Source organism: Hemicordylus capensis, chromosome 4 (assembly GCF_027244095.1).
Source record: "Hemicordylus capensis ecotype Gifberg chromosome 4, rHemCap1.1.pri, whole genome shotgun sequence".
Classification (NCBI taxonomy): Eukaryota; Metazoa; Chordata; class Lepidosauria; order Squamata; family Cordylidae; genus Hemicordylus; species Hemicordylus capensis.
Window position 1 is genome coordinate 10,688,839 of NC_069660.1, and position 14,405 is coordinate 10,703,243.

Below are 14,405 nucleotides of genomic sequence, written 5' to 3' on the forward strand. Positions count from 1 at the left end.
GCGCTCTGCACACGCTTAGGGGTGCGTTTAAGAATTAAGAGGAAGGCAAAATATTCCAGGAGAGCCTTTTCATCTTGTCTCGCAGGGCGAAGCTGCTAGGGCGCTCTGCACAGTGGCGCGTTTGAAGATTAAAAAGTCAGAAAAAGCATATGCCGGAGGGCCTCTTCGTCAGGTGTGGAATGGAAAAGCTACCACGGCGTTCTGCGCGTTACTCAGATTCACCTTTAAAAGTTAAAAAGGGAGGGGGAAAAATCCGGGAGGGACTCTTTGTCGTATCTGCGGTGGAAAAGCCACCAGGGCGCTCTGCACATGCTCAGAGGCGCGCTTAAAAATTAGAAACGGGAGGGGGTCAATCCGGAAAGGGACTCTTTGTCGTGTCCTAAATGGAAAAGCGCTTCTAGAGGAAGAGGGATGAATGAAGCTCCCTCGGGTCGGGTGGGGGCTGAGCAGGGACCAGTGCTTGCGTTTTCCCTTCGCCAGATTGGCAAGGCAACCCCGAGGAGGCGAGGGAAGGGTTAAGGGAGAGAGCGAGGGGATGCGGCTGACGGCGACCGGGCGGAGCTGCGCCAACAGCGGGCGGAGAGGGGGCTGAACACCTCGCAGGAGGAGCCCCGCTCGCTCGCTCGGCTCTTGCGCCCCTGCGCCTGCCTTCTCTCCGCGTCTCCTCCTCGCTGCAGCCGTAGGGGCGCCTCCTTCCTTCCTTGCTTGCTTGCTTCCCCGGCGCCTCACCTGCCATGCCGACGCCTCTCTCCGGCCCAGGGCAGCGCCCTCGCCCGCCCCTGCGCCCCTTGCAACCCCTCTGAGACCCAGATCGGCTCCCCCCTCCCCGGTCGCCGGCACGACGGCAGCAGCAGCAGCAGGATGGTGCAGAAGTCGCGCAACGGAGGCGTGTACCCGGGCGCGTCGGGCGAGAAGAAGCTGAAGGTGGGCTTCGTCGGGCTGGATGCCGGCGCGCCGGACTCCACCCGCGACGGGGCGCTGCTCATCGCCGGCTCCGAGGGCGGCAGCAAGCGCGGCTCCATCCTCAGCAAGCCCCGCTCGGCCGTCTCCGGCAAGCCGCCCAAGAGGAACGCCTTCTACCGCAAGCTCCAGAATTTCCTCTACAACGTGCTCGAGAGACCCCGCGGCTGGGCGTTCATCTACCACGCTTACGTGTGAGTAGCCGGGAGGGAGCCGCCGGCGGGCGGGCAGGGGGATCGGAACGGATGGCGGGGGCAGCTTCCCTCCGGCTGCGATTCAGACTTCGCCGGCCTCCTCCAGCCTGCGCCGGCACGCTCTTCCCGGGCGCACCTTGTCAGAGCGGCGGCGAATTCCTGCCATTGCCTCGCTTTCTGTTGGCTTCATGCTCAGCCACTCTTCTTTCGAAAGGCACCGCATCCATCCTTCCTTCCTTCCTTCCTTCCTTCCTTCCAGGGGCATCCATTCTTCCCGGTAACTCTCCAGGTGACCCCTCCCCCCCCATCACCGTCCTCATTCATGGTCTCCATCCGTCTCTTGCTCACGCGGTGCGCAGCGCTCAGCCTTTCTCCTGCACTCGCTCTCTTCCAGAAGCACGCCCCCCCACACCATCCATTCCTTCTGTTCTGTCTCCTCTCTTTCTCTCTCTTCTTTCCATCCTCCTCTGCAAACATTCACACCGTCCAGGCTTGCTGGAGAGAGACCGCTCCAGTCCATTGTAACGATTCCCCTCCACCCATCCCCTTGTCAACACTTCTCTGCTGGTCTCCCCACCATATTTCTCTCTTGCATCCAAACCCGCTGCTCTTCTGTCCTGCTCTTAGAAGGGCAGCCTTGGCACAGAGCCCATCTGTGAGTGGCAAAACTGTTGAATAGGCAGTTTTTCATTTGGACACCCCCTTTTCTCCTTGTGGGGGCCAGTTAGCATGCCTAATACATTGGTTTTTCTGAAACTTGACCAGTTGGCCTAGGTTCTAACATTCTCACAAAAGGGAGATGTGTGCCTTGATTAGAAAACCTTCCAGAGGTAGAAGGAGAAAAAATGGGTTATGAAGTACAAAGCAATTTGGTGTCGTGGTGGGAGGAACTTCCCCATCTCCATCTAGAATGAACAAAAACTGACCCACCCTCACACAAAAGAACAGAGTTATCTGTTAAGAGTGATTAGCAGCAAATCCTAAAGAAACCCAAAGCATAAATAATCCTTAGAACTCATTGCCTCAGTATTTTGTGATGGTCACAGTATTCAGCCTGCAGTCCTCTGCTCACTTACAGGGTGGGGGTGGGGGTGGGGGTAGGTTCTACTAACATAGTGGGACTTACTTCAGAGTAAACATGCACTGGATTGTGTTGACAGCAAAGCAATTTAAGTCGATAAAAATTGACCCTCCGAACTGTGTGCATTGCTGTGTGCATTTAGGAGTGAGTTCCAGTTGATTGAAGGGGCAGTATTTCTTAGTAAACGGGCAGACGATTTGGTTGCAAGTCAGTTTGTGACTGTTCATTCTGGTAGTTAAAATGAGGTGCAGGTGGCAGAAGTAAAAATCAGAGGATGGAGCTTGCTAACCTCCTCTTTTGTGAACCTCTCTGAAGAAGACTTCCATTCATTTGGCCACTGTTGGAGACAGAAAACGGAGCTAGGTAGACCCGTATGGGAATCCTAATCTCACCTGAAACAGGGCTGCACAACTTTGGCCTTCTAGCAGTTTTTGGACTACAACTCCCCCCCCCCCCAGCCACAATGGCCAATAGTCAGGGATGATGAGAGTTGCAGTTTAACATCTGCTGAAGTTGGGCAGCCCTGATTTAAAAGCTTCTTTGCTTTGTTCATGTCTTTATCTTCCCTCCATCATCCCCAGCAAAAATGACAGCTCCTGGCTGTCAGTATTGGTCTATCTGAGGTCTCTGAGACTGGGTGGTTGTCTTTGCAAGCAGTTGGAGGAATAAGATAAGAAAGACAATAACTTGGCATGTTGCATTCCCCCCTTGCATTTGTGCTTCTCTTGAAGATCACTGATGCAGCACTTTTGATGCATGTGATGCTTTACATGTTCATCCTGCCATTGGTCACAACTGCCTCAGTTTACAGACAGGGGAAACTGTACCTGAGATTGTACCTTGTACAGTCAGAGATTGTACCTTGTAATACACTGGGTCTAGGAAGTCACAGGATTCGAACCCAAGTTTTTGTCCATGAGTATATCTGCTGGAGCACAGTGTCTCTTTCTTCCCTATCCAGCACTAAGAAAATGCCTCTCTCCCCCTCCCCCTCCTTTAACAGGGCTCCCTTATCCCTTGGCCTGTTTGTAAAAGGATATGGCTTGTAATGTACAGCAGATGCTTGTGCATAGAGGAGATGCTGTTCTGTAGTGGCTCAGATGGAATACATAGATCAGCATTTCTCGTTGCTTTGCTTTAGCCTTTCTCGGAATCACGGTAGCAATACTGCATGTTGAACAGCACACAGACCCCCTCAAGCTCCAAGTCAATGGCTTTCTAATTCTCATTCTCCTGCCCCCGCCTCCTGCTTTTAGATTGCAAGCATTCAACATCTCTCTCTTCCCCCTCCCCCTTTGGTGCCTGGCGTGTGGACTTGATCCAAGAGATCTCTGTTGCCTGCTGTCTTTTGCTCACACTGCAGATGCTTGAGAGATGACTCTAGGAAGAAATACGGACTAGAGAGTTGGAGGCTTTTGCAGCAGGAGCAGAGAGGGAAATGGAGGGGACAAAAGGCTGATGTTGACAATCTGGTGCTGCTTTTAAAGGTTGCACAGATTGCTCAGTTGGAACCATACAATTGCATGTGCATTATTTGGTCATTGACCATAAATAAATGAGTTCCTAATTTCATGTGCATTTGTATGTCTGTGTTTATAACAAAGAGAAAGGGGTTATCTCAATTTTGACCATAGCTGCTTCCATCTGGAATTCCCATTATTCCAATAGAGTGATATTGACATCTAGGAGATATGGGTGAGAGATATTTTGTTAATGTGCAGCCTTTCTCTCTCTCCCCCCCCCCTTTTCTGTTTTGGTTTTAATACGGCACCAAAGATCTGCTGACTGGGGTCTTATTGGTCTTTTGTGTAGCAATGGCATCCAAAACCATTTTGGGGCATTGCCATTTTTCAGATTGGAGTGCTCCAAAGAGATTTCTCATTAAGTGATCCCAAAGAGGCTGTTATTCCAAAAAGAAACAGAGAACCCAGGGGGGGGAAAAAAGCCAGATTCATCCAAGGACTGTTTTAAGGATATCTTTATGCCGAATTGCTATGGTTCTATGTCTGTTGCTTTGTTTTCATATCTGATGTTGTTGCATTCTTTCCATGTATTCCTTCTATTGTCTATGGCTTGATAGGCAGGGGATTAAATTTCTTCAGTACATATAAGCGGATGTTCTTCTTCAGGCACGCCTGGAGCTGAGGAGGGGGGCTATTGAGGCAAGGACTTCTCTGGCTGTGGTGCCCCACATGCAGGTTTTCCTCTCTAGGCAGGTCCCGAGATGCCTTCGTTGCTTTCTTTTAGGGCCTAGGCCAAGACGTTCCTGTTCTTCCTGGACTTGTCATGCCTTTTGGTCTTTCCTGATGGTGTATTACCTTGTCATTTGACTTTAGCTGCTGCAAAAGGCTTCAGTGCTTTTCTGACTTGTCGATTGTATTATTAATTGCAGGCTTCTTTACCAGAATGGCAGTCCTACTGTTTTGCAGTAATAAAATTGGACTGTGCAAGTGGAGTCCTTGGTTCTACTGATGTGAATTGTTTTGCGCTTGCGCTATACTCTCTTGTGTGTGTTCTTGTGTTTTACTTTGGGAGACTTGCTGCTCTCCAAGCAATGTGACTGTTCTGCAAAAACCTTTGTCCTTGACCCTCCGTTTCATTTTTGGCTTTGCACAGCAAGTCATAGGATCTGGCTGTTGCTGGGGCTTAAATGCAGTCATTTATTGATATGGTTTGCTTACATGTTGGAGGGAGCTGTAGCTCATTGGGGGAAGACCTGTTTTGCATGTAGAAGGTGCTAGATTCAGTCCTTTCAGTGGAAAGGATCACTGGTAAGCAGGACTGGAGGAAAAAACCATGCGTGAGAATAGAACTGCTGTTATCATCAGAATAGACAATATGGGCTGGATGGATGGATCACTGATTTGAATCTAGAGATATGAAAACCTGATGGGCAGAAGCCTAGAAAAATTGGGGGAGGTGGTGGCGATTTCCTGACACTTTCCTGTCCTCCCTGGTGAGAATTTATTTTTTGTGGGGGAAAACTCCCTCTTTAAAATGCCAAATGAATTTGTTTCTTAAGGCAGGGTTTTTAACTATTGTGTTAGCTGCCTTTACTCTTTAAAATGCTTTGTAATAACTATGCAGGATAGTCTATGCTCAGTGCTGGGCAATTACAACCCGTACATATTGTAGGTAAGCACAGGTCTCAAATGCTTTTGCTTGCTTTGGATTCCTCCATCTGCTGCAGCATGTGAAAGAAACGGATCGTGTCTGCAAATATATACATCATTTTTGAACGAACATGTGAAAGAGTGAGACAGGCTTCTTCGATCCAAGCAGACCTTCAGTTCTCTGAAGCCGCTGGAGTTAAAAATGAACGTTCAGCATCGGAAGCAATGTATCTTTCGGGAACAGGTTCTGGTTAGAGAAAGAGACTTGAGATGACAGCACTTTCAAGGATATACTATTTATTGTTTCAGTGGCATGATATGAGCTTTTTCGTGGCCAATTGTGTCCATGGTTACTAGAACACTTACTGCGATGATTATACTGCTGAAGAGCTCAGTGTTATTACAAAGTTTTACTCAGTTTTCAGATTTAATTAAAGTCTTTAACATTGTACTTTGTTAGGCTGGAGACATACTAATTTTTTTCCCAGAGTAGGCAAGAACTTGAAAGAGGGACCATTGCCCATGGTGGATACACGTAGCCTGCTATTAGCAAACAGGTGTTGCAGTTTTTTGTATTTTCCTTCTGTTTCTGGATGATGTTAACAATACTTTAATCATTAATATGAGTTAGCACATACTAATATGAGTTAGCACATAATATGAGTTAGCACATACAATTGTACCTTGGAGACTCCATTGAGTCTCCAGGGTACAATTGTATGTGCTAACTCATTAGTAATGCATTTTATGTCCTTAAAATAGTAAAGTAAGTTCAGATTTAATCAGAAAATAAATATTAGTTATATTAATTCCCCACTTACATTTCTGTGTTTTCCTGGAAAACAAAATGAAAAGGCTATTCACATGAGCAGCCTAGCCTGCGCTAGGGCAGCCTAACCTGGGTTAGGTAGCTCATGTGCAATGTTGGGTCAGCGTTCCTGGCATCTTTCAGCGCTCCCAGTGCTGACCTCCCTCCAAATTCTGCTTTTTACCCTGGCCTTTAGCCGAGGTTAAGTGTGCGAGAGCACGCTTAACCCTGGGGTCTTTGTGAACACTCGGGCTGCTTGCAGCCTGAGCAGATACAGAGATGGGTGCCTAGAGCACCCGTCTCCTGGGGGAATCCCCAATACATCACACTCATTGAGCAGTGTATTATGGGATTCCTGGAGGCCAGGGTTTGTATTCTTGGCCTCCAAAGATCCGCACTGCCAAGAGCAGCGTGGCTCATGTGGGAGTGCAGTCCATGCTCCTACCCAGGGGCGTAGCTAGGGGAGAGGGGGCCTGTGTTCATCCCTCTCTCGGGCGGCCCCCCTGAGTGAGGGAGACAATGAAGAAAATAGGGAGGGATGGAGCTGGAGGGCCTTCAGGAGCTGGGGGCCCGTGTTCTTTGAACACTTTCGTTCAATTATAGCTACGCCCATGCTCCCACCAACATCCAGTGATTGTCTGGGGGCAGGTAAGTTTTTGTAGCCTTGCCCCCATCTACTTGCCTGCCCCACCTCCAGTCGTGTGAATATCCTTAAAGTAGAATATGAATTTATTGTCTACACAGATGTGCGAGGGGAGAAGGAACGGAGGGAAGAGGAAGTGTATGGGTGGATGACACATTCCCAGTCCAATCAGCCATGGTCTGTTGGACAGAGAATGAGATGTCTGAACTAGACCAGGGATTCTCAATGTTGGGTCCCCAGATGTTATTGGACTTCAACTCCCATAATCCCCAACCAAAGGCCACTGGAGCTGGGGATTATGGGAGCTGAAGTCCAATAATATCTGGGGACCCAACGTTGAGAATCCGTGTACTAGACCATTGAGTTTGGGAGGCAGGATGGATACTAGTTCATAGGGCTAAGGAGGGATGGGGGAAAACCTCACCCATGATGCAGTGAAACAAGTATGGTGGCTGCCTGCTGTTGGTAGGAAATGGTTATCAAGAGCTGAGAAGGGTAGAATTGCTGTTTTAAAATCAAAATAACAGGCTGTTACCTGGGAAACCGGTCTAGGCAACTGAGGCCTATTCCTTTTTCTGGCTCTTCTCTCAATCCTTCTGCACCAGGGAGTTCTGGGAACACTCCCTCAAGGATTAGGGTCCTTCTGTTGAATGCCAGGTCAGTTCCCTCCCTGGCTTCTCCAAGAAAGGGCTGAGAGACATTCCTGCCTGCAACCTTGGAGAAGCCGCTGCCAGTCTGTGAAGACAGTACTGAGCTAGATAGACCAGTAGTCCGACTCAGTATTTGGCAATTTCCTATGTTCCTAAATGCGAAAATGTCTCTCAACCATGATTTAATTGTGGGTGAGCATGCTGACCTGGTATGTGTGACCAAGATCCCAGCTCTGCCCTCCAGGTTTCAAGATCCTACAGCAGCCCTGCCTTGAGGTTCGGGGAGGAGGAGTTGCGGTCATCGATCATGAGTCCATTCCCCTTTCCAGATGCCCGGTTAGGCAATATCAGAATTTTGAGTGTTTGTCCCTGAGGGTGGGCCTACGAGATAGGATAGGGATTCTTTTGGTGTACTGATCATCCCTCTGCACCTCAGTCTCCCTTCCTGAGCTGGCGGGGGTGGTCTTAGAGGTGGAGTTGGGTTTCCCTAGGCTTATTGTCTTGGGGGACTTCAATGTCCACGCTGAGGCCCCCCTAGCAGGAGCGGCTCAGGACTTCATGGCTGCCATGACAACCATGGGCCTATCTCAGTTGATGTGATCACAAGGTTAGATTGTCATGCACAAGGGACAGGGCCTTCTCTGTTGTTGCCCCTAGGCTCAGGAATGCTCTCCCAGTAACATTCGCTCTATGACAAGTGTGCCGGCTTTTAAAAACTACAACTAAATACTTTTTTAAATTTACTCAGGCCTTTACTTCCTAGAGGATCCAGGTTTCTCAGCCTTCTTGCATTTGTTTCTAATTGTTTCTTGGCATTTTATGGTTCTAATGTTTGATTTTAAGGTTTTAAATGTAACTTCTATGGAATTTTATTGTATTTTAACTTCTGTAAACTGCCTTGCAATGCATTATGAAAGGTGGTATAAAAATGAATAATAAATAAAAATAAACAAACATTTTGGGACCCATGTTTGAAAACCTTTGGGTTAACATTTTAGTCCCTTATGCTTCAGCCCTCGCCAATAGCAAAAGTGCAGGGAGATTGTATTTTGATGCAATGAAAATGTGAACAAATACCCACTCTTCCAGCTTTGCCTTTTTATCCTATGAACATCTTGATTTACATTTTTGTGTAGAAAATAGCACAAACTTCATGACGTTTTCTGAATACAAGCATTGCATCACACAGCAAGAACAACATAGGAAGTTGCCATATACAACTGGTTCATCTTGCTCAACTTTGGCAGCAACTTCTCCAACATTTCAGGCATGAGTTTTTCCCAGCTGTACCTGGAGATTCTGCCAGGGATTGAATTTAGCACCTCCTGCATGCTAAGCAGACGTTCTACCACTGAACTTCAGCTTCATCCCCAAGAACTTCATTACAGAATGAACTAGGGTGGTGTAGTGGGTATTTTGTGTTGGGCTTGGACCGGGAAGACCTAGCCATGAAACCCACTGGGTGGCTCTGGGCTGGTCACTTATCTCTCAGCCTAACCTACCTCACAGGTTTGTTGTGAGGATTAACATAACCAAGTACACCGCTCTGGGCTCCTTGGAGGAAGAACAGCATTTGAATGTAAATATGCATAATAAAATAAAGTTTGCCTGTTACATGCAATAGCCATAGCATGTCAACCAGCCCAGAGTGAGTTAATAGGATTCAGTTTTCCACTTCACAGTTACTAGTCTGCATCTTTTTTACTGCCGGAATATGGCAGCTTGTTATTTACAGCCACTGTGAATCATACCCAGCAATAAGTTAGGGATTGGGAAAGTGGTCAGTTAGGTGTTGATTATTTTATTTCAGATGCTTTCACATATTTCAGCAAAATGCCTCTTTCTTGATTGAAGCATGGTGTCATCTCTTAGCAGGGATCAGAGTCCGCCCTCACCTTTACTGGAGTTGACTTTTATTTTATTTTATTTTATTTTATTTGCTTTATATACCGCCCTTCCAAAATGGCTCAGGGCAGTTTACAGCACAGTAAAAACAATTAAAACAAGTTAACAGTTAAAATTAAACTATAGAAACAGAATAAATTCAAACAGCTAAAAAACCCTAGAAAAACCGGGCAGCAATTCAAAACAATTTAATACAGTTTGTCAATCATTAAAAAACCCTGGAAGGCCAGGCCAAACAGATAGTGTTTTAAGAGCTCTCCTGAAGGACAGTCATGATCTCAAATTACGGATTTCTGCCGGGAGTGCATTCCACAGCCCAGGAGCAGCTACAGAGAAGGCCCGCTTCTGCGTCGCCACCAGACGAACTGGTGGCAACTGGAGACGGACCTCCTCAGATGACCTTAATGTGTGGTGAGGATCATGCAGAAGAAGGCGCTCTCTAAGATATCTCGGACCCAAGCCGTTAAGGGTTTAAAGCAGGGTTTCTCAACGTGTGGGTCCCCAGATTTAATTGGACTTCACTAAGCCTAACCAAAGACCACTGGGGCTGGGGATTATGGAAGTTGAAGTCCAATAACATCTGGGGACCCACACGTTGAGAAACCCTGGTTTAAAGGTAATAACCAGCACTTTGTATTTTGCCTGGAAACATATCGGCAGCCAGTGTAACTGTTTCAAGACAGGCATCATATGGTCTCTCCGGGTTGCCCCATAGACCAATCTGGCTGCCGCATTCTGAACTAACTGAAGTTTCCAGACTACGATTTGTTATCTCCATCTTAATTCTGATGCCAGCTAGTGTTTGTTACATACAGCTGATAAGACCTGAGCTTAACTAACTCGAGGCAGATATTGTTGCCTAGGAATGCCGAGAGCATACAACCAGTGGTGAGACCTGAAGACTGACATTCCTTCCGGGAACTGGTATCTCCCTGGGAGTAGGCATGTTTTTGAAGCCACAAAAACCTCTCTCCTTCATCGGCACCATCTTGACCTTTTTATGCTATCCAACTAGAATGAAGTTATATAAATGAGTCTGACCATTGATCCTTCTCTGCTAGGAGTGCTGTTCTTGTGGTAGCAAGCATGAATTGTCCCCTTTGCTATGCAGAGTCCACCCTGGTTGGCATTTGAATAGGAGACTGCGTGTCTCCTTGTCGAGATTCCCCTTAGGGAGTACAACGTTATAGGTGACCTGATACCTTCGGTCTGCTAAAAGTAATGTTACATAAAAATCATCATTGACCCAGAAATTCCAATCAAAAGGGCAAAATCAAATTGTGTCGCATATCAGAATAAAAATCTACAATATAAAAGCACATGTGTTATTGATTCAATTTCTTACTATGTCTACTCTCAAGAAGCACCAAGGGAAGGGCATTGAATCTTGCCCTTGAGGAAGCCCAACGATAATTCGGAGATGTCAAAGTGTGAAGATAGAGTGCCGTTGCTCTCCCATCAGTCTTGGTTAGGGTTCTATAAAAGTTAAGAATTCAGCTCAAATTAAATTGCTGGTCTAGATCTAAAAAAATGATGCACAATCAGTTATTTGGCCTTCTCCCTGTTTAGCATACACAGATTGGTTGGAGATAGATCATAGGTAAGTAGTTCCTGGATAATGAATTTCCGCCAGCTAGAATGGAAATTATCACTCAAAGTAAGAGCGGCCAAACCCCAAAGGCATACTGTTCAATCTATGCTAATAGTTAACTGCCGTTATCCATAATCTGTACTCTTGCAAAGCTAGTCTCCAATACGGGTGTGCACAAAACCAGTTTGCCCGGTTCCGTTTGAGTCTGAACTGGACTCGAACTGGACTGGGCATGTTCAGTTTTGCACACCCCCAAACACCAGCCGGTTTGGCTCAAATTTGAGCCGGTTTTGGGGTTCCGACATTTAAAATAAATAAATAAATAAGTGTGTGTGTGTGTGTGTGTGTGTGTGTATAAACTCACCACCTCCAGGGGTGCTGCTGTGGCTGCAGGTGTGTGTGTGTGTGTGTGTGTGTGTGTGTGGTGTCTCTGGAGATCCCCCCTCCCCCGCCAGCCTCCTTGGTCTCATAATGGCAGTTTTTGGCCTGTTTCAGGCCTCTGTATAGTTGCAGTGGCCATTTTGGAGGCTGCCGCATAAGCTCATTGGACCCCTGTGTGACTGGAGAACCCCCGAACCAGCTGGGGGGTGGTGGTTTCCGCTCAACCTCGAGCTGAACTGGGGCTGGTTCGGTTCGAGGCTGGCTTGATGTCAAGCCCTCAAACCGGGCCTGTTCGATGTTGAGCTGGTTCGAATTCAAACCAATTCACGCATCCCTAGCCTCCAATCTCAGTACAGCACCGGTGACACACTTTGGTGTACTATAGAGAGACCCGAGAAACCTGGACTGTATAGTGGGTGGCTGCAGAGGCAAGCAGTGTGTGGCTTGCTTGGCCCCAAGTGCGCTGGTTCTTTTCCAGCACCAAGGAAGGAGGGAGGTGACTGTGGAGGCAGGAGATATTTGGCCATGAACCTGTTGGTTGGCTGCCATGGCCCCATGGAGCAGCTTGTCTTCACTGCACACTGTTGCCCAATGGTAGTGCCGCCCCTGCCTGGAAGGGGAGAGAAGTGTGCAGTGACTTGTGTGTTGAGAGCACGGTGACTTGCCTGCCTTGTGTGAAGGTTGTGGACATTACGTGGTGTCTAGATAGGCTGTTCGGCAGCGCTGGGGAGGAGACAGCTGTCATGGTGCACGTCGGCAACAACAATGTGGGGAGATGTAGTCGGGAGGTCCTGGAAGCCAAATTTAGGCTGATAGGTAGCATACTGGAGTCCAGAGCCCTCAAGGTAGCATTCTCAGAAATGCTACCTGTTCCATGTGCAGGTACAGTGAGACAGACTGAGGGGTCTCAATGCGTGGATGAGACCTTGGTGCCGGGAGGAGGGGTTTAGATTTGTTAGGCACTGGGATACATTTTGGGGCAAGCAATGCCTGTACAAAAAGGACGGGCTGCACTTGAACCAAGATGGAACTAGACTGCTGGTGCTTAAAAGCAAAAGGGTTGCAGAACAGCTTTTAAAATGACGCCTGGGGAATAGCCGACAGAAGCTGGGCAGTATCTGGTTCGACAAATGCCATCCCTTAAGGTGTGAGGGTGTAAAATATTCAGACAAAAAAGAAGGGGATAGAGCAGAGCCACATAAAAAGCACACAGGAGTTTGTGCTAACAAGCTTGAAAATCTAGGAGGAGCGTAGTCCTCCACAGAAACCCTGTCGGTGACAATACAAGGCCTGAAAGGAAATGTGCTACTGGGGACATGCTGTCGCCCTCCTGATCAAAATGCTGACAGTGACTGGGAGTTGCAGAAGGAAATCAGGGAGGCGTCAAGGAGAGGCAGGGCAGTAATAATGGGTGACTTCAATTACCCACACATAGACTGGGTAAATTCACAGTCAGGTAATGACAAAGAAGTCAGATTTCTAGATACGCTGAATGACTGTGTCCTAGAACAGTTGGTCTTGGAACCAGCCAGAGAGAAGGCGACCTTGGATTTAATTCTGAGTGGCATCCAGGACCTGGTCCGTGATGTCAGTGTCAGGGACCCCTTAGGGAACAGTGACCATAGTGCGATCAAATTCAGCATACATGTGGGGAGAGAATCACCAAAGAAGTCTAACACAGACACTTTGCATTTCAGAAGAGGAAACTTCTCCAAAATGAGGAGTATGGTGAAACGAAAACTGAAAGGAAAATCAGGAGAGTCACTTCACTCCAGAATGCATGGAGTTTACTCAAAACCACAATACTAAAAGTCCAGTTAAAATGTATACCCCAAAGGAGGAAAGGTACCACTAAGTCCAGGAGGATGCCAGCACGGATAACAGGTACCGTCAAGGAAGCCATAAAAGGGAAGAAGACTTCCTTCTGAAATCGAAAGGCCTGCCCAAATGAGGAGAACAGAAAAGAACACAGACTCTGGCAAAAGAAAAGCAAGGTGACAATAAGGGAGGTGAAAAGAGAGTTTGAGGCACATTTAGCTAAAAGCATCAAGGGGAATAACAAAAACTTCTTTAAATACATCAGAAGCAGGAAACCTGCCAGGGAGACGGTTGGACTGTTAGACAATGATGGAGTGAAAGAGATTATTAAAGAGGATATGGAGGTTGCAGAGAAGCTAAATAAGTTCTTTGTGTCTGTCTTCACGGCAGAGGATACTGAGCATATACCTGTTCCTGAACCAGGCTTTTTGGGGATGGAGGCTAAAGAACAGAGTCGGATAGAAGTGATAAGAGTTGATGTTCTAAACTGTCTGGAAAAATTGAAAGCTAGCAAATTGCCAGGGCCAGAAGGCATCCATTCAATAGTCCTCAAAGAACTAAAATGTGAAATTGCTGATCTCCTTGCAAAAATATATAACTTATCCCTGCAATCCGGCTCTGTACTGGAGGATTGGAAAGTTGCCAATGTGACACTGATTTTCACAAAGGGATCCAGAGGAGATCTGGGAAATTACAGGCTGGTTAGCTTAACGTCCGTTCCAGGCAAATTGATGGAAAGCATTCTCAAGGATAAAATTATAAAGCACATAGAACAACAGGCCCTGTTGGGAGAGAACCAGCATGACTTCTGCAAAGGTAAATATTGCCTCAGGAACCTTTTGGAGTTCTTTGACAGTGTCAACAGGTGTGTGGATCAAGGTGATCCAGTTGACATAGCATACCTGGACTTCCAAAAAGCTTTTGACAAAGTTCCTCATCAAAGACTCCTGAGAAAACTTAGCAGTCATGGGATAAGGGGACGAGTACATGTGTGGATTGTTAACTGGATGAAGGACAGGAAACAGAGGGTAGGGATAAATGGAGAGTTTTCTCAATGGAGGGAAGTAAGAAGTGGATCCCCAGGGATCTGTACTGGGACTGGTGGTTTTTAATTTATTCATAAGTGATCTTGAAGTAGGGGTAAGCAGCAAGGTGGCCAGATCTGCAGATGACACCAAACTCTTTCGGGTAGTGAAATCCAAAATGGATTGTGAGGAGCTTCAAAAAGATCTCTCCAAACTGGGTGAGTGGGCGACAAAAT

At 47.2% G+C, this 14,405-nt stretch overlaps 1 protein-coding gene across 6 annotated transcripts in view; it reads left to right on the forward strand.

Annotated features, from left to right (window-relative positions):
• The first annotated feature begins 399 nt into the window (after positions 1–399).
• KCNQ2 (potassium voltage-gated channel subfamily Q member 2) overlaps positions 400–14,405 on the forward strand; it is a 178,862-nt gene continuing 164,856 nt past the window's right edge. For 4 of the 6 annotated variants that reach the window (XM_053245598.1, XM_053245601.1, XM_053245600.1 and 1 more), the window contains exon 1: positions 402–1,154. In XM_053245598.1, the coding sequence (XP_053101573.1) occupies positions 862–1,154 (293 nt within the window). In that variant the 5' untranslated portion in view covers positions 402–861. Of the gene's footprint in view, positions 1,155–14,405 lie in introns of all 6 variants that reach the window. The other 2 variants (XM_053245603.1, XM_053245602.1) reach the window with 2 other exon arrangements.